Here is a 22545-nt window from a genome sequence, read left to right on the forward strand (position 1 = left end):
GTTCTAGTGCATATCCTAGGCATTTGTTATAAAACTCTAAACTTCTTCTCTATTAATTAAAATGGCAAATCTTTTGCCTCGTTTAAAAAAAAAGACAAGGACAAGGGATCCAATCCAGAAAATTAGTGCACGATTCCCTCTTTTTGTAAGGGAAAACAAGCATCGTTGACAAATTCTTTTCGAGTCGTTGCATTGCATCAGTCTCTTTTGATATTCATAGTCTACAAAAAAAAAATCCACAGAAGTCACTATATATTCCACGTGGACAGGCTAGAGGCAAATTTCAAACAAAATTATGTCAAGCGGGAATAGGAATTCAGAAGGCAGACGCATGGGACGGCAATCTGAATATTTAACACGACATTTGAACTGGTCATTGTTCGCGTCTTCAGGACATCATCCGGATATTCTCTCCTTATCCCATGCATGAAAACGAGATGGATCTTTATCGAAAAAATGAAAACGAGATGGATGTTGACAAGTTCAGAAAGGTCTAATATGCCTGCACTTCCCCTGGAAAGAAACAAAAACCTGCCTTTGGCCAAGAGTTGTTTCCTTCTCTCTAGATTCCAACTGACCTCCTGAACTGAACCCCAAAACCTTGTGCTTCCGTCGCAACGATCCTGGAATAAACCACCACCCAGCTGTGGGCATGCATCCGCATTGCGAACCTGCACGTACAACGCGGTCTGGCGCAGCTGTTTGTTTTTGGGCAAATCTTGTCGAGAAATGAGAGTGAATTCAGAGAACATGCATAGAATATGGCATGCTCCAGGAGATCCCCATCTCTGGCAACGCGGAGAAGGTTGCATTCTTTTCTTTTGGACGTTGCCTCTTGGACGAAAATTGCATCAGCAAGCTGCCTGCAGATACAAACAAACACTATGAGCAGTTTGCAAACGCATGCAACATCGACGACCTCGTGTCTTATATGCAGGCCGGAAAGGCATATTCTCAAATTATGCTACGGTTATTCCCGGACACCCACATCGGTTATGTAAGGGCTCATTAACCTATTTTGCAGATCAAATCTTCTCGATGTTAACTACCCATGATACTTCTTTAAGGAATCATATCATGCCACCAGGATGCAAGAAATAGATTTAAATTGCAGAGTCGGGGATCTCTGAAGTGAGATCCTGGACATTAATTTGGTCCCCAGATGTATTTTCAAGTAAAAAAAAAAGAACAAACATAATGGTCCAGTAAAATACCTTCTTGCTACCCTGCTTCACCAAGATAACTATGCAAAGAAACAACAATGTAGGCCGTTTTCTATATTCAAACAGAAACGCCATTTCAGGCCTTACATTCTCCATATAGATCAAAGAAAAGTGAGCCATCCCAAAGCTAACGAAAACACCACTACACAAAATCCGTGTAATGTGCTAATGTATCCCTTGACCAGCTCATCTTATTTTATACTCTGCCTTGAGAGTAACTACACCGTTACTGATTCAAACCATTTGGGGAGACATGGTAGTCAGTAACATCTGTAAACATACACGCTATGCAACACCTACACGGCTACACCTATAATACCTGATACCGTGTATGCACCTGCTTTTCCATAGTGCCCAGGTGCAGAAGAGCAGCAAACCACTGGAAACAATGGCCATAGTCCAAGATAAAGACCACCCCATCTCATCACCCCAGCATGATGATACGGATGAAAAGAAGAGCACAATCTCAGTGCCCCCAGAAGCTACCGATGACGAGAAGCCATTCCCGTTCTTCGGGCTGCTTTGCTATGCTGATAAGGTGGATTGGCTCCTCATGGCCCTGGGAACCCTCGGGTCTGCCATCCACGGCATGGCATTCCCGATCGGGTATCTCCTTCTTGGGAAAGCACTTGATGCCTTTGGAACCAACATAAATGACCAGGAGGGCATGGTACATGCATTGTATAAGGTGAACATCATTATGATACATACCATTGGTCCTGAATTTCTATTATGTTGGTCTGCAATGTCTTTACACGTATCTTTTTCTACTTGTTTCTTGAAGGTGGTTCCCTATGTGTGGTATATGGCAGCAGCAACTCTTCCTGCCGGAATGGTTGGTAAGTCAAAACTCAGGAATCCTTTAATTGCTTTGATGATGAATGTCATTTTCCTTTGGTGAAAGAAATAATCTAGCATGCCATGCACTAGCTGCATATATCTGTAGTAGTTTAGAAACAACAAATATGGATTGATGAATATAATGGAAAACAGGAGCCCCATAAGTTGCTTAAATACTTCCCATTGATTTCTGATCTGATTTTGCAAGAGCCAAATATAAATAACATTGATGTATTGCCTGGAAGAGCTTTTACAGGTATACTTTTGTTCAACTATGGCTTGAAAAGTTCACATTTGTTAAGAAAACATAAAAGCACATTAAAACTTTAACAATTACAACAAATGTACACTAATGTGCAGGATGAATGGTAAATTAGAGCGGCAATTTTTTTCTGTAACCCTTTATGTTCACAAATGAGGATAATATGAGATCTAACGGTAGCAATGCCATAGATAGTGACTTGTTAAACATTACATACTTTTCCCCTGATAACCGGGCTGCAGAGATCTCTTGCTGGATATACTCGAGCGAGAGACAACTAGTACGCATGCGGCTAGAATTTCTGAGGTCGGTTCTCAGACAAGAGGTTGGGGCCTTTGACACCGACTTGACCACTGCACACATAATCACCGGAGTAACTAACCACATGAGTGTCATACAAGACGCAATTGGTGAGAAGGTAACCGATTTGACAACACTAACTGTAAGATTTCTGAAATTCTGCTGACAAACTTGTCTCTGAGCTCGTTTTTTCTGCAGCTTGGTCATTTTGTCGCAAGCTTCTCCACTTTCTTTGCTGGTATAGTAATTGCATTTGCCAGCTGCTGGGAAGTCGCAATGCTGTCCTTCCTGGTTATTCCTCTGATCCTCGCTATCGGGGCAACATATACGAAAAAGATGAACGGCATATCGTTGTCACGCAATGCTATCGTCTCAGAAGCAACATCTGTTGTAGAACAGGTAACAATGTAGATTAGTCAACACCTCTTGCCTGAATCAGGTTATTTGAATTAACAGAAATGCGGAAATATTTTCTGACAAGATTTAAATTTGTAATCCTTGTGCACATTTGTGAGCAGACATTGTCACATATCAAGACCGTCTTCTCCTTTGTCGGAGAGAACTGGGCCATGAAATCCTTCGTCCAGTGCACACACAATCAATACAAACTAAGCAGGAAGGAAGCGATGATAAAGGGAATAGGGCTGGGCTTGTTCCAGACAGTGACCTTTTGTTCATGGGCACTCATGGTTTGGATTGGGGCAGTTGCAGTAAGCAAACGGACAGCAACAGGAGGTGGCACAATAGCTGCCATCATGAGTATCCTCTTTGGCGCAATGTAATAAAATTACAGCATTTTTTATTGCTCGAGTCACCTAAACTATTTTCACCTAAACACTTATTTGTCAATATAAAAATAGCCAATTCATGACTCAAACAACCGATATTCTTTGTTAATGTTCATACTGAGATATATTGCAACCTCCATAGACTAAATTGTTTGCGTTCACCACATGGATGGACTGCAGATCAATTACCTACGCTGCACCAGACCTTCAGACCTTTAATCAAGCAAAAGCTGCAGGAAAAGAGGTCTTCAAGGTGATCAGAAGAAGTCCATCCATAAGTTGTGGAAAAGGTGGAGTGGTGCTAGAAAAGGTTTACGGAGAGATAAAACTGTGTGGGGTGCATTTTTCCTACCCCTCCCGCCAGGATAAGACAATTCTCCGAGGATTCTCATTGTCCATCCCAGCAGGCAAAGTCGTTGCTCTGGTAGGAGGTAGCGGCTGTGGGAAGAGCACAGTTATTTCACTACTTCAAAGGTTCTATGATCCGACCTCAGGTAGGCTTCTGCCATCTTCCTACTGAAACTGCATGACCGAAGAAAGCCAATAGTTGGGTATTATATTTTATTTAGTGAAAAAATTGACATCTGAAGTAAGGTTAGATGTTGGTTGTCATGAATTAAACCGCCTACATACTCGCAAGCTAAATTAATCATAATGTTCCGCTCAGTGATGAGATGTATTACTGCAGGTGACATATTCATTGATGGTCATAGTATCAAGAAAATTGATCTGAAATCCCTGCGCAGAAATATAGCTTCAGTATCTCAGGAGCCATCGTTGTTTTCTGGTACTATCAAGGACAACTTGAGGATTGGTAAAATGGATGCAACTGACGAAGAGATAACTGAAGCAGCAACGACAGCTAACATTCATTCCTTCATATCTAAACTTCCGAATGGATACTTAACAGAGGTATGTATATGTTCAATAGCAATGAAGAGAAGAAAGGGAAATTTTATATTTTGTATATCTGACTCAAAGCTATCAAGTTTCCAGAATTAGATATGTCTGCCTTCATCGTTTTGAGTAGGGCTTGAAAAGGCATAAGACCACTCGAAGCTAAAATAATAGTAATTGGATAATACCTGGTTACACAGAAATTGACGGCTTACTAAGAGGACAAAGAAAATTGACAGGATAAAAGAAATGTCGTCGGACAACAATGAGTAGTATGCAAGTGACATGAACATCTCATGTCACTTTCAGAATCTTAAACGTGAAAAATGCATACAGCTTTGACGAAAATCAAATAAGATTACAACTTGCAAAGGAAACCAGATCAATAAGAGAGCAGATTAGCACAAAAAACACAATAAACCCTTTTGGTCGTCAGTTAATGGAACAGGCATACTGAATGACATTGCAACATGTGAGAGAGCAAGATGAATTATTAATTTGCCTATGGTTTTGGCTCTTGTTATGTCAAACATCAACAAAATTCCTCAAATAATGTATTATAATGCGTGATTGGCATATTGAATAGAAGTTTAAAAGTCCAAATAACCACAAATTGATCTTACTGTACAACCATGGATGGTTTCATCGTAGTTGACTGAATGTACCAAGAATTCCTTAAAAGAAAAGGTGTTCCCTTGGGCCTTACCACATATTACTTGTTCCAGGTAGGAGAAAGAGGTGTGCAGTTGTCAGGAGGCCAGAAACAAAGAGTAGCTATTGCAAGGGCAATGCTGAAGGATCCACCAATTCTCCTCCTGGATGAAGCAACAAGTGCCCTTGATTCAGAATCAGAAAAGCTAGTACAGGATGCACTTGAGAGAGCCATGAGTGGGAGGACTGTTATCTTGATTGCTCACAGGATGTCCACAATTGTAAACGCTGACACCATTGTTGTTGTCGAGAACGGAAGAGTAGCACAAACTGGGACACATCAAGAGTTGCTCGAGAAAAGCACATTCTACTCAAACATATGCAGCATGCAAAATATTGAGAAGGAAGCTGGAAAGAGGGTAGCAAGGTAACTTAATGTAGCCAAGAGAAAACTTTATTCCACCAATATCTTATGCTTATCGCTGGAAAAAGTAGTATAATATGCATGTTAGATGTTTAACTATTCATCGACGAAGATTTTCCGAACTGTAAGTGAAAAAGTTTTAAACGGTTAAGGGATGCTCATAAAATCTATGACACAAAAGTTAAGTGATAATATATGCAAGTAGGAATACTATATAAGAACATATTAATTTGTTTATTTGATTTATTGAACAGCCCTTCTGATAATGTAATAGAAGAACAAAGCAATGAAGCATACGACAGGCAGCCCACAATGAAGCAGGGACCGCAGAACAAACTGGAACCACTAAACTCAAAACAACCAAAGAAAGAGGTCAGAAAGGGAACGCCTCCTTTCTTTAGAATTTGGTATGGGCTACGTAAAGATGACATTGCAAAGATTCTATTAGGCTCCTCAGCAGCAGCCATCTCAGGAATCTCAAAGCCCTTGTTTGGTTACTTTATCATGACAATTGGTGTGGCATATTACGAAACAAATGCAACAAAAAAAGTTGGTCAGTATTCTTTGATTTTCTTTGGGGCTGGGATGATCACACTGGCCAGCAGCATTTTGCAGCACTATATTTATGGTGTTATTGGAGAAAAGGCAATGATAAACCTAAGGGAGGCCCTCTTTTCATGTATGCCATATGACAACTTTCTTCTTGTCTTGTCAATATCTTGCAAGAGTTTTCATTGTTCACAATATGACAAGCTTTTATTTGAATATAATGCAGCTGTTCTCCGGAATGAACTTGGTTGGTTTGAAAAGCCAAAAAATGGCGTAGGATCTCTTACCTCACACATTGTCAGCGACACCTCAACAGTCAAGACCATCATATCTGATAGGATGGCAGTCATTGTGCAATGCATCTCTTCAATCCTGATAGCAACGACAGTTAGCATGTACGTCAACTGGAGGATGGGTTTAGTATCATGGGCAGTCATGCCATGCCATTTCATTGGCGGACTCATTCAAGCCAGGTCAGCTAAAGGATTCTATGGGGATGCTGCTATCGCCCACCAGGAACTTGTTTCCCTTGCTTCAGAGGCAGCGAGCAACATCCGAACCGTGGCATCCTTTGTTTATGAAGATGAAATAATTAAGAAAGCAGAACTGTCACTGCAAGAACCCCTGAGAATTACCAAGATTGAGAGCATGAAGTATGGGGTAATCCAAGGGATATCGCTCTGTCTGTGGAACATCGCACATGCAGTGGCACTTTGGTACACCACGGTTCTGGTTCAGAGAAAGCAAGCAACATTTGAGAACAGCATACGGTCATACCAGATATTCTCGCTCACAGTACCTTCCATCACAGAGTTATGGACCCTGATTCCCATGGTCATGTCAGCCATTACTATACTGAATCCTGCATTTGACATGCTTGACAGAGAGACACAAATTGTGCCAGATGAACCAAAAACGACAAGTGAAAACTGGATCGTCGGGAGAACTGAGTTTCAGCATGTGAGCTTCAACTATCCATCACGACCAGAGGTCACCATTCTGGATGGCTTCAATCTAGTCATCGAACCTGGCCAAAGAGTAGCACTGGTTGGCCCAAGTGGTGCAGGAAAATCATCTGTCCTGGCTCTACTATTGAGATTCTATGATCCTCACATGGGTACAGTACTAATTGACAACAAGAACATAAGAAACTACAATCTCAGATGGCTCAGGAAGCAAATTGGATTAGTTCAACAGGAACCAATTCTCTTCAATTCATCCATCAGAGATAACATTAGTTATGGAAGTGAAGAATCTTCAGAAACGGAAATCATACAGGCTGCCATGGACGCGAACATTCACGAGTTCATCAGTGGTCTGCCAGAAGGTTATGACACAGTTGTTGGAGACAAAGGAGGTCAGCTTTCAGGAGGGCAGAAGCAGCGAATAGCTATTGCAAGGACCGTACTAAAGAGGCCAGCCATTCTACTTCTTGATGAGGCAACTAGCGCACTTGATGGTGAGTCTGAGAGGGTGGTGATGAGTTCTTTAGGGGCCAAGGAGTGGAAGAACAGAGATGAGCAATCAAGCAAGATTACAAGTATCACGGTGGCGCATAGATTATCCACGGTCATAAACACAGACGTAATTGTCGTGATGGAGAAAGGAAAGGTGGTCGAACTTGGGGATCACCAAACATTGATATCTGCAGATGATGGTGTTTACTCAAGGCTGTTCCACTTGCAAAGCAACATGAAGGATTGATGTTCTATCTGATCAAGTCCAGTTGTAGCCAAGAGACCTAACTTAAGTAGTTAGGTGTTTTGTGAGGCTTTTCAGTATTGTTTAAATGCATTTTCTGTCAGTTGACAGACTGTAATAACATAGATATCTCTTCATATGTTGAAGATGCATAGTCAATGAGTTAAGAAATGAGTCACCCATCCTCCAAATTTGGGGGTGACATGGAAGCATAGGAACTCGTGTGTTTTTGAGGGTGCCCAGCCATCCATCCCACTTCTGCTGTCCAACATCAAAGAGGAGGTCTTTTCATGGGCAAAGGCTGGGGCGAAGAGACTACGAGTAGTTCTGCCATCCACCTGGGATGTGCACTGATTTTTTGTACCAAACAATGTATCCCACCTCCTAGGAGGTTGTAAACCTTATTCTATCTTTTCAATGAAATGAAGCGCAAAGGTCCTTTGCGTTTTCTCGAAAAAAAAACTATCGGGTACATGCAGACAATCTTGAACTAACATGACTTTCGTATCAATTAGGAGATTCTAACAACCACATGTGGTACACTCAACTTATTACTCCTAGGCAGTACAACACTTGTCAACAGAGGCATACTACACCACCAGATTTGGGAGTTCAGGAATTTGGTACTGTGCTAGTTCCTCTGAAGACCCAGTATAATATGTTGTCGTGGTAATATTTTAAGTAGATAAGCATGCAACGAAGAACATGGTTGTATACAAATATCTTGATAACTTTTCTGGACAAATAACCTAAGAGGTGGACTTGGATGGAAACTACCTTACTTATAGGAACTGGTCCTAGCTCAGTTGGGTGGGGAAGTGGATGTACAATCCTACCACCCCGGGTTTGAGTCCTCTTAGGAATCCTAGTGCAATTGATACCTGCTTCTCCTAGGAATCCACCATTTTTTAAAATGCCTACAGTACTAGACACCTTGATCTTGTCGACCTAATCTGTAATTTATTTTGCAGCAGACTTCAAAGATATTTAGCAGTGCATCGTGCATTTATACAAAGATGGTAGAAAGTTTTTTGTACCAAATTTGGAAGGAAATAGGGACATCTAAAGCAATATCAAATGCCTGTAGCATAGCTGGTAGAGTAGCTTTCACCAAGTGCCACTGCCAATCTGGAGTAGACTGCAGCTGGCCTAACTCTATGTAATTCGTAGATGAAAACAAAGTTGCCTCGTGTCCCCATATATTGGTTACAACAACAAAAGATTCATGCTCAGCGTTTCACCCAGAAACAAAAGATTCATTCTTAGTATTTCACAATGATGTGACTCCAGATGAATAATAAAATTCCACACGTCACTCACAACAAATATTTCATTTCTAGTGACTTATAATAAACAGGTTGATATGCTCGCGCCAGCAACACAGTTTTGATTGAAAGCATCAGCCGCTAAGGCCGATTCAATAAACTATTTTCATTTGATCCCATGACAAAGTAGTTCAAGAGATTATAATATAAACCTTGGGAGTAACAATTTTTCATCCTAACTTGTAGCTAGCCACATTGTTACCTGTTACCATATATATTACTCGGTGTTCTGGCTATTCTCCTGCAAACTATCTCAACTCTTGCAAATACAATGTCATTCATCCAAGAGAATGACTGCCATGTCGAATCGTGTAAATCCGAAAGTGCGGATGACAAGATAAACACATCATCGCCAGCACCCTCGGCACCAGAAAAACTGGCTGTGGATGAGCCTTTCCCGTTCTTTGGCCTACTTTGCTATGCCGATGCACTAGATTGGATGTTCATGGTGTTGGGGACCATGGGGTCCTTCGTGCATGGCATGGGGCCTTCGATGTCGTATTACATACTTGGGAAATCTGTCGACGCAGTTGGGAACAACTTAGGCAATCTGGACGCAATTGTCCATGCACTTTCTAAGGTAAATTCTATCCCGGATTTTAATAAGTTATGATATATGTAACCCATTATTTGGTTTTTAGAAATGCCTTTTATTTTATTGGAGAAAACACTGTTGGTTATGCAATTGACAGTGTCTATTTTCGTTGTACTTGTTTGTAGTTAGTTCCATATATGTGGTTCTTGGCACTCATCACACTCCCTGCTGGAATAATTGGTGAGAGAAAACTTCTAGCTTTTCTATCTTTGATAATGATAATGTACATAAAGAATGAAAGTTATCCACCTATCCTGAAACAGAGCATAGTGGAGGTCTATGGAATTCTACGGAAATCTGAGAATCGCAAGGAACTAAAGTAGTTGACAATTATGAGCGTATGTGAAGAACAATATAATTACTTCGAGTCTTAGCAGAATAGCAAAACAAAGTGACTATTTGCATATATGATACTGATTGTTTTGAGAATATGTGAAGAACAACAGAACTAATAAAACCTGACATCATAGTTTTTCTGTATAGGAACATATATAATTATTCGTAAAGCAGCGTCATATCAATGTTTCAGTCAAATCAGATAGGCGATGAACTAGAGCTTAGTCCAAAGTGTTGGGGGATCAATTCAAATATTGGTGTACTTACAAAGAGGTAGCTCAGACAGTCAAACTGAATAGAATTTGATCAACTTTTTTTGTCACATAACCTTACCAGACATTATGTTATGTGTAGGACTATGCAATATTCACATAGATATATAATAGTATTATCTAAATAGTCAAGAGAGTTATTTAATTGGGAGAGAGATAAGATTAGAGTTAGAGGCTGAATCTGTATCCTTTAGATTATTATTTAGGGGTCAAGTAAGTCATCATACATAAAGGACTAGCATATAACAGATTTAATCAAGCAATAATAGAATATTTACCAATCTGTTATATCCCTCATTCCCCTCACGTAACCTATGTTCTACTCCCCAATCCCCAACCCCATGCAGTCCAACCATCCTCATGGCGGTAGTTAGTTAGTTACCCAGTTTGTTCCACATTATTCTAGTAGGCTGGTAGCCACATGAAGAAAACATGACAAAATATTTTACTTGAAGTTCACACAGTAGCAACACGTCACAACCAAAAGAAATGTGTAGAGAAAAAAAATGTTATGGTGGTAAAAGAGTGATTTCATAGTCATGACATTCCCCATTTAGCTACTTCTCCACATGCACCATAACAAGAGAACACCACATTGATGGGAACACAGGAAATATGAATAGCATTAGTATTGTTCCAATAAACTGTCTTACCTTCTAGCCACAACGACCCTGCTGCAGAAATTGCATGTTGGATGTATACAAGTCAGAGACAAATGACACGCATGCAGATGGCATATCTGAGATCAGTGCTCAGTCAAGATGTTGGAGCTTTCGACACTGACTTAACCACTGCGTACATCATGGCTGGAGCAACAAACCACATGAAGGTCATACAAGATGCAATTGGCGAGAAGGTATCAATTTGCATTTCAAAACATTAATTGTATGTTGCAGTAATTGCAACTGCAGCACAAAATGTGTGTTCGATAATAACAAACAGTATACATGGGCTTACTAATTTTTTCCCTCAGATGGGTCACTTTATCTCCAATTTCTCCACATTCTTAGTCGCAATCATTATCGCTTTTGTGTGCTGCTGGGAAGTGGGTATGATGTCATTCTTGGTTGTTCCGATGCTCCTTGTGATTGGAGCAACATATGCCAAAATGATGATTGGCATGTCGATCACAAGGATAGCTTTGGTCTCTGAAGCAACCTCAGTTGTAGAACAGGTACCTATGCAACTGAATGCACCATTAGAAGTTAAGTACTAAGTACATCTACCATATAAATATTTTAATGATACAAATACAATTGTGCACAGACTCTTTCACACATCAAGACTGTCTTCTCATTTGTTGGAGAAAACTCCGCAATGAGATCGTTCATCAAATGCATGGACAAGCAAGACAAGCTAAGCAAGAAAGAGGCAATGACAAAAGGACTAGGTTTGGGAATGTTACAGATTGCAACTTTCTGTTCGTACTCATTGACAGTCTATATTGGAGCAGTAGCGGTAACTGCAAGATCTGCGACAGCGGGTGAAACAATTGCTGCCGTCATTAACATCCTCTCCGCTGCAATGTAATACTGATAAATTATCTTTGTACCAATAAGCATATTAAAATGGTTAACCTAAGTTATAATTCTTCCAAGTGAAGTTGTCAGGGACCCAGAGCTGATATTTTAACCTGCTATTTCAGATATATCTCGAATGCAGCACCAGATCTCCAGGCCTTCAGCCAAGCTAAAGCTGCTGGTAAAGAAGTATTTAAGGTTATCAAAAGAAAACCGGCGATAAGTTATGAATCAGATGGAATAATCTTAGACAAGGTCACTGGAGATATTGAAATAAGAGAGGTGGAATTCACATATCCATCCCGTGAGGAAAACCCAATTCTTCAAGGATTCTCGCTAACTATACCAGCAGGCAAAGTTGTGGCTCTTGTGGGGAGCAGTGGATGTGGGAAGAGCACCGTGATTTCTCTGGTACAAAGGTTCTATGATCCTATATCAGGTAAGCTTCAAGGAAAGATTCATATCTTTTATGGGCTAAAGAGGCAACCTAGCCAAAATAAAAATATGGTGTTAGATATTAGGAATCATGTGACATTAGGAGACAAAAGAAAGACTTATGTATTAGGCAAGAATCAGTTTAGTTAGGAAGATACAGAGTTGGGGATAGAGTTTGTGTCTTCTGACACAAGCGAGTCACCTATATGAAGTGCTACGTTGCAACTCTGTGGATTAAGCAATGGAATAAGCAACATTCTCTAAGCGTAGAGCTGCTCTTCCCCGTCAGGGAAGTGGCCTGCCTGTCGCCTGGACGAGGGCCCTACCCCTGGTCCTCAGACCCCCCTGGTCCTCAGACCTTTACCCTATCCAAATTATCTAAATGTGGATCAAGGTCTTTAACACTATCTCTGCACAAATATTTCCTGATGTGTATGTTCTTCACTTCATGTGCTTCGTTATGTCCAGGAATTCTTGACTTTCCTATAATTTAAGGTTACAAACATAGAAATGAGATGATTGCACGTCAAACAGAATCTAGTTTTCCATCACAAAAAAGGAAGTGATTCATGGAGTAATTTTTCAGTTTTTTTTTCTCATGTTAGTAAGATGATGTAACCGTGCAGGTGACATTATTATCGATGGTCAAAACATTAAGGAACTCGATCTGAAGTCCTTGAGAAGAAATATAGGTTCCGTATCTCAAGAACCAGCACTATTTTCTGGTACTATCATGGATAACTTGAGAATTGGCAAAATGGATGCAACTGATGAAGAGATAACTGAAGCAGCAAAAACAGCTAATGTGCACTCTTTCATATCCAAACTTCCAAACCAATACTCAACTGAGGTAAGACTTCATATTCACAAATCAAAGACAAGTGAAAACTTCACATATATCTCTATTCTATTGTTATAAATCAAATAATTTGAAGTTAAAAGAAGATAGGTTTAAATAGACTTATAAAATGCAGACTACATTTTAACTTTTTAAGTTTGGCACAGATATACAGCTTTTTAGTTGTCCCTTGGGAAATTCATGAACTACTAAGCAATCAAGCAAGACAATAGCGACTTGTTACATAAAAATTGCCCATTCTACAGAAAAATAGTTACACGCCACATCTATATGGCAGTAAGCATCATTCCTATGCTTGTGAATCACTTCAGGTAGGAGAAAGAGGTGTGCAACTATCAGGTGGTCAGAAACAGAGAATAGCAATTGCAAGGGCTATTCTCAAAGATCCTCCAATTCTTCTTCTTGATGAAGCCACAAGTGCACTTGATTCAGAATCAGAGAAGCTAGTCCAGGATGCTCTTGACAGAGCTATGCAAGGGAGGACAGTTATCTTGATTGCTCACAGAATGTCAACAATAATAAATGCAGACAAGATTGTTGTTGTGGAGAATGGAAGAGTAGCTCAATCTGGAACACACGAAGAATTGCTGGAGAAAAGTACATTCTACTTGAGTGTATGCAATATGCAAAATCTAGAGAAGAAATCTAGCAAGAGTGAAGAAAGGTAAATGCAATCAATTGAACTCTTCTTTCACACTTTATATTGTTCACTTAGGGAAGCCATGATCGGAATGTACATGTGCAATTATGAACAAATAGTATATGATGACATACATGCCAGAAGATGCAAGAGTGAACTGCAACTAGACCAGTGATATCTAATTTGGTTACCTGGAATAGAAGTATAGTTTAGTCACTTGTTCATTTTGATTTGTGAAACAGATTTACTGATCAAGGAGCAGAACAAGACACTGAAACATACAAAGAACACTCCTTCACTGCTCATGAACAAGAGAAGAAACCAGAACCCACCACAAAGCAACCAAAGCAAGGGGTCAGAAAGAGAACATCTGCTTTCAACAGGATATTCCTCGGAACTATGAAACTAGTACCACAAAAGGTTCTGCTGGGCTCCACAGCAGCAGCAATCTCCGGGATCTCAAGGCCTCTATTTGCTTTCTACATCATGACAGTTGGCATAGCATACCTCGATCCAGATGCAAAGAGAATGGTCAGCAAATACTCAATAATTTTGTTCCTTATTGGGATGTCAACGTTCTTTAGTAACATCTTCCAGCACTATATCTATGGCCTGGTCGGCGAAAAGGCAATGAACAACCTAAGGGAGGCCCTGTTTTCAGGTATGGCCCTTACAAAGTAACAAGTTGCATTATAAAGAGTATATTGTTGCTGTTCATAGTGTAACAGCGATTCTCTAAAATAAATGCAGTTGTCCTTCGGAACGAAATAGGCTGGTTTGAAGAATCAAAGAACAGTGTCGGCTTCCTGACCTCACGTGTTGTCAGTGACACCTCCATGATTAAAACAATTATATCTGATCGAATGGCTGTTATTGTTCAATGCATCTCCTCAATTTTGGTTGCAACAGTGTTAAGCACGGCAGTGAACTGGAGGATGGGTCTAGTTTCATGGGCTCTGATGCCATGTCACTTTGTCGCCGGCCTTGTACAGGTCAGGTCAGCAAAAGGTTTTGCTACTGACACCTTTAAGTCTCATCGGAAGCTCATCTCACTCACTTCAGAGGCTGTTAGCAACATTCGCACAGTGGCGTCTTTTGTTCAGGAAGAAGAAATACTCAGGAAAGCAGATTTGGCATTGCAAGAACCGATGCGGATAAGCAGGATCGAGAGTATCAAGTATGGCGTAGTACAGGGGATTTCCCTCTGCTTGTGGCATATGACACATGCTATTGCATTGAGTTATACCATTGTGCTACTTGACAAGAGACTAGCAACATTTAAAGACTGTGTGCGATCATACCAAGCATTTGCAATGACAATATCTTCCATCACGGAGCTATGGTCTTTGATACCTATGGTACTGTCAGCCATTGCAATATTGGATCCTGCACTAGACATTCTCGACAGAGAAACGCAGATAGTGCCAGATGAACCAAAAGTGACCAGTGAAGACAGAATTGTAGGTAACGTTGAGTTTGAAGATGTAAGTTTCAGCTATCCCTCGAGACCAGAAGTGACCATACTAGATAGTTTGAGTCTATCTATTGAGTCAGGCCAAAGGGTCGCATTGGTCGGGCCAAGTGGTTCAGGAAAATCCACAGTGTTAGCTCTTCTGCTAAGATTCTATGATCCTTGCAACGGGCGAGTACTTGTCGATGGTAAGGACCTCAGAAGCTACAACCTGAAGTGCCTGAGAAAGCAGATAGGACTTGTTCAGCAAGAGCCAATCTTGTTCAACCTGTCTATAAGAGAGAACATCAGCTACGGGAATGAAGGTGCGTCGGAAACAGAAATAGTGGAGGCTGCAATGGAGGCAAACATCCATGAGTTCATAAGCAGCCTGTCAAAAGGGTATGACACGGTGGTAGGGGACAAAGGAAGCCAACTTTCTGGAGGTCAGAAGCAAAGGATAGCTGTGGCAAGAACTATACTGAAGAAGCCCGTCATACTGCTACTAGATGAGGCGACGAGCGCTCTAGATGGCGAATCTGAGAGGGTGGTGATGGACACCCTGGGCGCAAAGGGGTGGAAAAGCAAAGGTGAGCTTTCAAGCAAGATGACAAGTATCACGATTGCACACAGACTGTCCACTGTCACAAACACAGATGTGATCGTCGTGATGGACAAAGGCGAGGTGGTAGAAACGGGTAGCCACGCAACATTGCTCGCAGCAAGCAATGGCATTTACGCAAGACTGTACAGTATGCAAATCAAAGGGGTTAAAGACTGATCTCATGGTTGGTTTTTTTTTTATGTGGTTCAATGCATTGGATGTCTTTTAAAGAATAAAATGTAAAGACAAATGTGCTGTGTATAACTGCAGCCAGTGGCCCACTACAGTCAAATGAGCTGTGTGTATAATTCAACATCCTAATTCCAAGAAACAGTTTCATTCTTGAGTTTGTAAGGCTCTATAGCAGTGGCCCACTATAGCCAAATGTGATGTGTATAGCTACACCTCACAACCCAGATCTGAGGGAAAAGATTCTACGCCGCCAGTTGTCACACCAGTGAACATAGGTATATACGATCCAGGGACAGATGGAGTTTTACTACTAGTCCAATTTTTGGGCAAGGTGCAATGTAGAACTGCGCCGGTGACATACAATTATTTTCCAGTTTTTCACCAAACCTAGCTTTGTCAGTTCCTTTCTAATTGAATTAAAAAAAAAAAACCTTGAGAAATGCGGGTGATCCCAATTTTCTGACGAATGCTCATTCGTAGTTTCGTGCCATGGGCGTTTTGCTACTTTGCATATTTGTATCTCAAAATTCTCAACTAAGTTCCACCCATTTGGTAATATAGTACTACTAGTAATGCAACTGACCTACGGCGAAAGCCTAAAATAAAGATCACCACGAAATCCATACCACGAAGATTTTGCCCCGAAACCGACGAAGATTTCGCTTTCACATGATGACTAACACGGAATCAAAGGAATGGAAGATTTTTGATTATTATGCCCCTGGGACAGCACAATTGTAAAATGACGCTGCTGAACTCACCCGCTCCACCGCTGCTTCCGTTCCGCCTCCCTCGACATCGCTTTTGCCCCCTTCCTTGTTCGGAAGGAACCAACGTGGTCACCGAGGCCACCGTTCTTCCTGCTGCGAGCGAAGCCGTCGGAGACGCGTGCGGTGAGTGGCAGTTGGCGGCGGCGGTGGCGGAGTGGACATCGGGGGGAAGGGAAGGGAAGCGGAAACTTGTGCAGATAGATCCTTTTAGTTCCCACATATAATGACCGACCCCTTGCGGTCCACATGAGGAAGGTCGCAGGAAAATTAAGGGGTAGGTGGCGGGACGACCAACGACGGTGACCGGCAGCCAGCAACCCCGTTCCTTCCCTGGTACGTATTCTCGATCGCCGGCGCCTTCGATCCCGCCGCCTCCAGATCCACCTGCAGCAGCCAATTGAGAGAACTACTCCTCCCACCTCCCCTACACCACCGATCACCGTGACTTCTCCCCAAATCCGTTTTCCCCCTCAATCTGCTCTTCTTCTCCTTTACCTCGCAGTCTGTGGCGCCCGACGCAACTAGCCGGTCCTGCCGATATTCTGCCGGCGTGGATTGATTTCTCCTCCTCTTGGTAAGCAACCCTAGCTTGTGGGCGGTTTCCACTTTCTTCGGTGGGCAAGATCAATTTGGGCCCGCCCTACCTTTTGGAGGTTTCTGCTAATAAGATTCTACCGGCCCTCCGTGGTTCAGGCCTAGCAGCACTCTTTGCTAACTGGTACGAGTACAGTATTGTGCTCGAGATGGCGGATGAAGACTCGTCCGATTTCACCTTCTGCAAGGTACGAACGCGACTACGTCTACATGTCTTAACTTGTTCCGTCAATACTTGTGTCTAGGTGCTCGAGATATCTTTGTTAAACATTATTCTGAAATCAAGGGTTTTTCTTGTGCAAGTTCTGGCTACCACAAATCGAGATATGTATGGATAAGATAGAGAATCACTCATAAGCATTACTTCTTGTGTTACCTCTTCAATGGATATTAGCATGAACATGTATGTGATATGCATATGATGTAGGAAGAACTGAAGAGTTATAGTTTTGAATTAGTAAGCGCAAAAAAAACGAAGAGAACCTTAGAGAATCATCAAGTGAAGTGACCAGACTTTTCACTCTATGCAAATGTCAGGTTAAATGCGTTATTCTTATTTTTCTCTGTTGTGATAAGTGCTCATAATGTTGGCTTGGGTGTGATCATGCAAATGCTATGTAACCAATTGTAACCCGTATGGTGTGCCCATTTCTCACCATCTTCAACCCATTGAGTGCATTTAATCTAATGTCCTAAAGTGAGTTTGCTAAGCGATCTTAACCTACTGTGGCTGATTATATAACGGCCATGTTCTCATGAATTACTGAAATATGTCCCCAGTGGCTTGCCCTAGAACCTTGTCGATGTCAATTTAACTTTTCTTGTTTCTCTCTTATTTTGTGTTTCCGTGTTTATTTTATTTTGTAGGTTGAGCAAGCTGAAAATGGTGGTCATTTGGAATCCCCTAGTTCCATCACTGTGGCAAACATGACACTCGAGGATGTTGATGGTAATGGTGCAGATATTTCAAAAACTAAGAAGATCCAGGGTAACACGGAAACAGACAATCCAATTACTGATGGAAGATCGCTCCAGGACTCCAGCATAAAAGAACCAGTTGTACCAAAGAATAGTGGAGAGTCTGTGCAATCAAATGTATCACCTCAACCAAAATCTTCAAAAAAATCTGCAGTAAGGGCAAAGGTTCCTTTCGAGAAGGGCTTTAGCCCCATGGACTGGCTTAAGCTAACTCGCACACATCCTGATCTGGCAGGTAAACTGTGAAAGACATTCGCTAGTACTGTTTGTTCACATCAATGTCTCTGATTATTACTGGGTAGTTTTATGCTGCTAGTTCATAATTAAGGATTAATAAAATGGGAACGCAGACTTGGATTTTTATTGTCTGAACTACATAGCCCAACTCATGTTTTATGCTGCTAGTTCATAATTAATTAAGGATTAATAAAATGGGAACGCAGACTTGGATTTTAATTTTCTGAACTACTCACATAGCCAAACTCATGTTAATACATGACTTACTGCTACCATTTCTATTGTGCCAACGGGGATTGTTTTGGGGTCCCTGACTATCAAGCACTTCTCTAACAGGATTTTCTAGGAGCCGATGTCCTTTCTACGGAGCCTAGCATTGGTAGTGGTACCTCTGCTAGATACGATAAATCCTCTCTTCTATTACTTCGCAATTAGTGGATAGGTCCCGCCTTGGACTGCCCCCTTTCTTTCAGGGACGAGCCTTTCAAGCCCATGCCATTGTTTTGCCTTCACTTCTCTTCTACTGTGTGGCATTGTCACCCTGTGGTATATCTCATGCTAACTAGGCCATTGCAAACTTCGAATTTTACTGTTAATTGTAGTTTTATTCAAGAGATTAAGTTGACTCATAATTTATTTTGACATAAGTTGGTAATTAGATAATTTTGTGGTGCAAACAAGATAATGATGTATCACAAAAGGCAGATATGATGTTACATCCTACGTAGGTAACTGGACACACTGTTTTTTGCTTCCTGTGTCATTTGGAAGCATGCATTGTCTAAGTAAAAGACCAGAAAGTGTGCTAAATGTGTAAAATGTTGCCTGAAATTATGCAAAACACATAAGTGGTCAGCCAAAGATGTTAGAAATCTGAAATGGCTGCACCAATCAATGTGCATGCAGTTCTTTTTGTTTTCTATTGACTGGGTAGCAGTAATTGTCTGAACTAATAATATAAACAAACTCATGTTAATATGACTTGCTGATGCCATTTCTATTGTGCTAACCGTGATTGTTTTGGGTCCCTGATAGTAGCTGTACTGTTGCATTGTCACCCTGTGGTATACTCATGCGAATTAGGCTGTTGCAAACTTCGATTTTTACTGCTAATTGTAGTTTTATTCAAGTGATTAAGTTGACTCAATTGAGAGTTAGTTTGTATGATCTTCAAGTGATTTATTTTGACATAAGTTGGTCCATAGATAATTTTGTGCAAACAAGGTAATGATGTATCACAAAAGACAGACATGATGTTACATCCTGCGTATGTAACTGGACACGCTGTTTTTTTGCTCCCTGTACTATTTGGAAGTCTGCCTTGTCTAGCTGAGAAGTATTATGCAATATGGAGAAAGACCAGGACGTATTATAAATGTGTAAAATGCTGCCTGAAATTATACAAAACACATAAGTGGTCAGCTGAAGATGTTAGAAATTTGAAATGTCTGAACAAATCAATTTGCATGTAGTTCTTTCTTATTTGTATTGACTGGATATCAGTAAGTAGGTTGTGTCTTGCGAACAATAATTTCAAAGTGGGAAATAATGGTGCTGACGCTTGCACTCTTGTGTAGTTATGTGTATCAGTTCTTTATTTGTTTTCTTCGATTTTTTCCCTGTATTCAAGTGCTTTTTTTTCTTTCAAATAATCATATTGATGTAAGGTTGCTTTCCTTTTCTCCAATTTCCCTGTTTCTGTAGGGCTTAGGGGGCAGACAAACCGGAGGCTAATAACTTTGGAAGAAGTTAAACAGCATAAAACTGGAGATTGTATTTGGACAGTTCTAAAAGGCCGTGTGTACAACATTGGTCCCTACATGAAATTTCATCCTGGAGGTAACTTATAAACTTCAACATCGTGCAATTTTTTGGTTCTGTTTGAGTTTCGAAGCTATATGCCTTGAAAGTACTATTCAACTGTACTTCAGAATGAGTATTTTGTTGTGCATTTACAGGAGTTGATATGCTCATGAAGGGCGCTGGAAAAGACTGCACTGCTTTGTTCAGTATCCTTTTGCTACTATTATTGTTGTCACAGATAAATTGAAAATAGTTTACCACCTTCTTGTGGATTGACACAAGAACATAACACGCTTTAACATGTGTTTGGTAGCGACACGTCATGCTTTATAGATGGCGACCTGAACAACACTTTTTTTTTGCAGGCATAATTGGATGAGTACAAGATGATCATTGTGATTATTAATGTCATAGTTGTAGGCCAATGATTTTTGGGCATATATGCAATTTCTCTATACGATTTCCTTGACTTCCTTATAGATAAATACCATGCCTGGGTAAATGCAGAGTTCCTCTTGGAGAAGTGCCTCGTCGGATTCCTTGATCCCAGTGAGTAGATTGTGATCCAACTAGTTATTAGGTACAGCTTGGTCCATGTGGAGATGATCTGAAGAATTGTAAACAGTGCTTTGCTGCATTATATAATGGCGATAGATTATGCCTCTCGAATTCGAGGACCCTCTTTACTAAAAAAAAGGTGAGATTTTATGACGGAAAATAGCGGAAGAAACAGATTTGATGATAATTCTTGTATACAAGGTTGATTTTGGATACAAATGGTCCAATCTATATTTCTTTGAGGAGGCTGGACGTGTTCCAGCATTGTAGTGTCCTTAATTGGCCATCAACTTGATTTGAACAATTGCTAATTAAGGTAGGTGCAACCTAGAAACTTTAGCACATGTGCTGTACTGTAGAATATTTGTTTGCGGGGTCCGTTGGTTGGTGGCCATTGACGGCATGGCCAATGATCCACCGTGGATGAAGTCTGAATGCAATGAAACTTTTTTTTAATCACCGGAGCTATGGCAATCTCACCGCCGCGCTTCTGAGACGTAGGAATCATTGTAGCTTTCCGTCGTTTGGGCGTTGCTGTTTAACGGTTGTTCCACAACATAGGCCACGATACACATCGGAAGTTTCGCCGGAGAAGAGATCAATCACATCCATGGTGGAGGAGCTCACCTCGATTCCCCTTGCGAGTCGATAGGACCTATAGTCGGCCATTCGGTCACGACCGAGAGCGGTGAGCCGAGCGCATCTACCCCACCACCAAAGAAGAGCAAGCGAAATGGCGAACATGGGTAGTCCCGGTACTTACGTCTGAGTAGCTATCTATGCACCCGTCGTTTATGGCGTGGACCACGGATTCATAGTCTTCGCCGTCTTCGGGCGATCCTGGGAAACATCGACGTGGCACAATGTGCTGCTGATCATAGTCGGGACTCTTGACCGGGAGGACGAAAGTAGATATGCTTTCTACCACAATCTCCTCCTCAATGGTGGAGAGGGTGAGAAGGAGATTGTCTGGGTAGAGTTTTTTCCGATCTGGAACTTGGCAGCATCGGGTACATCGAGATCTGACAGTCGGTGGAGATTACTTCGTATGCCGTCTGCACTAACGTGAAGCCGACATGAAAGTATCTCTCGTGATAAACGGCGTGCCGTCGAAGTAGACAACTCTGCCGGCCACCATGGTATCACCGATGCCTCCAAGTGCTTCAGCTCAAATCTCGACTCCAGATGTCGCTAGCCTCATGGTGGACGCCAACAGTCGTTGCCTTATCAACGATAGTGCCATGAAGGGGTACTCACAACTTAGGGTTAGTAGTGAAACTAGATGACGGGATGCTCAGGATGGTGTAACTCGGCGGTTTACACAAGCTCACGTGTCCTCAGTGGAGGATCGCTACATGCTACAATTCATTATAATAACTCAAAGTACAGGTTACAATGATGTACAACCCTAAAGTTTGTCTTCAGGCCGGCTTATAAAGATGTCATGACCTAGAGTAAGATGGAGGTGAAGACCTACCGATCACGGAGTCCTAGTCTATGTCGGCAAGTATGTCGCATCTTGTACATCAAGTCTTCTACATTTCCGAACCTTCTTAAATCCGGTTTGAAGCCTTCCTTAGTCGTCTTAGGCCTTCATCTTCTAGCAACTAGGTTGCCCGACTTCATAGATATCTTTGCCACCCAAGTGGGTCACCTGGGCTTGCTAGGTTAAGCCCCTGTTGTGGAATAACTTATTCGGCAATAACCCCGACACAAGCACCTACAGTTGGAGGTGCAACCGT

General features: G+C 41.4%; 4 protein-coding genes and 1 long non-coding RNA gene across 7 annotated transcripts; 4 read left to right on the forward strand and 1 right to left on the reverse strand.

The window, feature by feature from the left end:
* Nucleotides 1-225: 225 nt before the first annotated feature.
* LOC139833297 (uncharacterized) lies at nt 226-16797 on the reverse strand. 3 transcript variants are annotated; one of them, XR_011748741.1, is made up of 5 exons: nt 16625-16797; nt 11121-11349; nt 10817-10969; nt 2543-3010; nt 226-863 (listed from the first exon to the last, which is right to left on the reverse strand). It is a non-coding gene; the product is annotated as an uncharacterized lncRNA (long non-coding RNA). The 3 variants fall into 3 exon arrangements; XR_011748742.1 differs by lacking the exon at nt 226-863 and having other exon boundaries at nt 2490-3010; nt 11121-11341; XR_011748740.1 differs by lacking the exon at nt 226-863 and having other exon boundaries at nt 2490-3010.
* LOC127315713 (ABC transporter B family member 15) lies at nt 3583-5392 on the forward strand. Its single transcript, XM_071823233.1, has 3 exons — nt 3583-3907; nt 4102-4325; nt 5036-5392. The coding sequence occupies exons 1-3, from the start codon at nt 3583-3585 to the stop codon at nt 5390-5392; spliced, it is 906 nt and encodes a 301-aa protein (XP_071679334.1).
* On the forward strand, nt 5971-7638 carry LOC127315714 (ABC transporter B family member 14-like). Its single transcript, XM_051346180.1, has 2 exons — nt 5971-6064; nt 6161-7638. The coding sequence occupies exons 1-2, from the start codon at nt 5971-5973 to the stop codon at nt 7636-7638; spliced, it is 1572 nt and encodes a 523-aa protein (XP_051202140.1).
* LOC127315715 (ABC transporter B family member 14) lies at nt 11481-15848 on the forward strand. The gene is made up of 7 exons (XM_051346182.2): nt 11481-11553; nt 11602-11689; nt 11809-12122; nt 12745-12968; nt 13289-13641; nt 13860-14278; nt 14368-15848. The coding sequence occupies exons 1-7, from the start codon at nt 11481-11483 to the stop codon at nt 15846-15848; spliced, it is 2952 nt and encodes a 983-aa protein (XP_051202142.2).
* A 197-nt stretch (nt 16798-16994) lies between the features above and the next one.
* Nucleotides 16995-21022, forward strand: LOC127314810 (cytochrome b5 domain-containing protein RLF). Its single transcript, XM_051345337.2, has 6 exons — nt 16995-17207; nt 17327-17415; nt 18095-18440; nt 20147-20281; nt 20401-20451; nt 20726-21022. Exons 2-6 carry the CDS (start codon nt 17377-17379, stop codon nt 20800-20802), a joined length of 648 nt encoding a protein of 215 aa, XP_051201297.1. The 5' UTR covers nt 16995-17207; nt 17327-17376; the 3' UTR covers nt 20803-21022.
* The last annotated feature ends 1523 nt before the right edge of the window (nt 21023-22545 follow it).

The sequence above is a fragment of the Lolium perenne genome, chromosome 7, assembly GCF_019359855.2.
Source record: "Lolium perenne isolate Kyuss_39 chromosome 7, Kyuss_2.0, whole genome shotgun sequence".
In the NCBI taxonomy this organism is placed as follows: domain Eukaryota; kingdom Viridiplantae; phylum Streptophyta; class Magnoliopsida; order Poales; family Poaceae; genus Lolium; species Lolium perenne.

Bases quoted from the DNA above. Each gene is read 5' to 3' on its own strand.
- LOC127315714 (XM_051346180.1), top strand. From the start codon at position 5,971: ATGATCACACTGGCCAGCAGCATTTTGCAGCACTATATTTATGGTGTT. The intron at 6,065-6,160 runs GTATGCCATATG...AATATAATGCAG, and splicing joins AAGGGAGGCCCTCTTTTCAT to CTGTTCTCCGGAATGAACTT.
- LOC127315713 (XM_071823233.1), top strand. From the start codon at position 3,583: ATGGACTGCAGATCAATTACCTACGCTGCACCAGACCTTCAGACCTTT. The intron at 3,908-4,101 runs GTAGGCTTCTGC...GTATTACTGCAG, and splicing joins GTTCTATGATCCGACCTCAG to GTGACATATTCATTGATGGT. The intron at 4,326-5,035 runs GTATGTATATGT...TACTTGTTCCAG, and splicing joins CGAATGGATACTTAACAGAG to GTAGGAGAAAGAGGTGTGCA.
- LOC127314810 (XM_051345337.2), top strand. From the start codon at position 17,377: ATGGCGGATGAAGACTCGTCCGATTTCACCTTCTGCAAG. The intron at 17,416-18,094 runs GTACGAACGCGA...TTTATTTTGTAG, and splicing joins CCGATTTCACCTTCTGCAAG to GTTGAGCAAGCTGAAAATGG. The intron at 20,452-20,725 runs GTATCCTTTTGC...ACTTCCTTATAG, and splicing joins AGACTGCACTGCTTTGTTCA to ATAAATACCATGCCTGGGTA.
- LOC127315715 (XM_051346182.2), top strand. From the start codon at position 11,481: ATGAGATCGTTCATCAAATGCATGGACAAGCAAGACAAGCTAAGCAAG. The intron at 11,554-11,601 runs GTTTGGGAATGT...ACTCATTGACAG, and splicing joins GGCAATGACAAAAGGACTAG to TCTATATTGGAGCAGTAGCG. The intron at 12,123-12,744 runs GTAAGCTTCAAG...GTAACCGTGCAG, and splicing joins GTTCTATGATCCTATATCAG to GTGACATTATTATCGATGGT.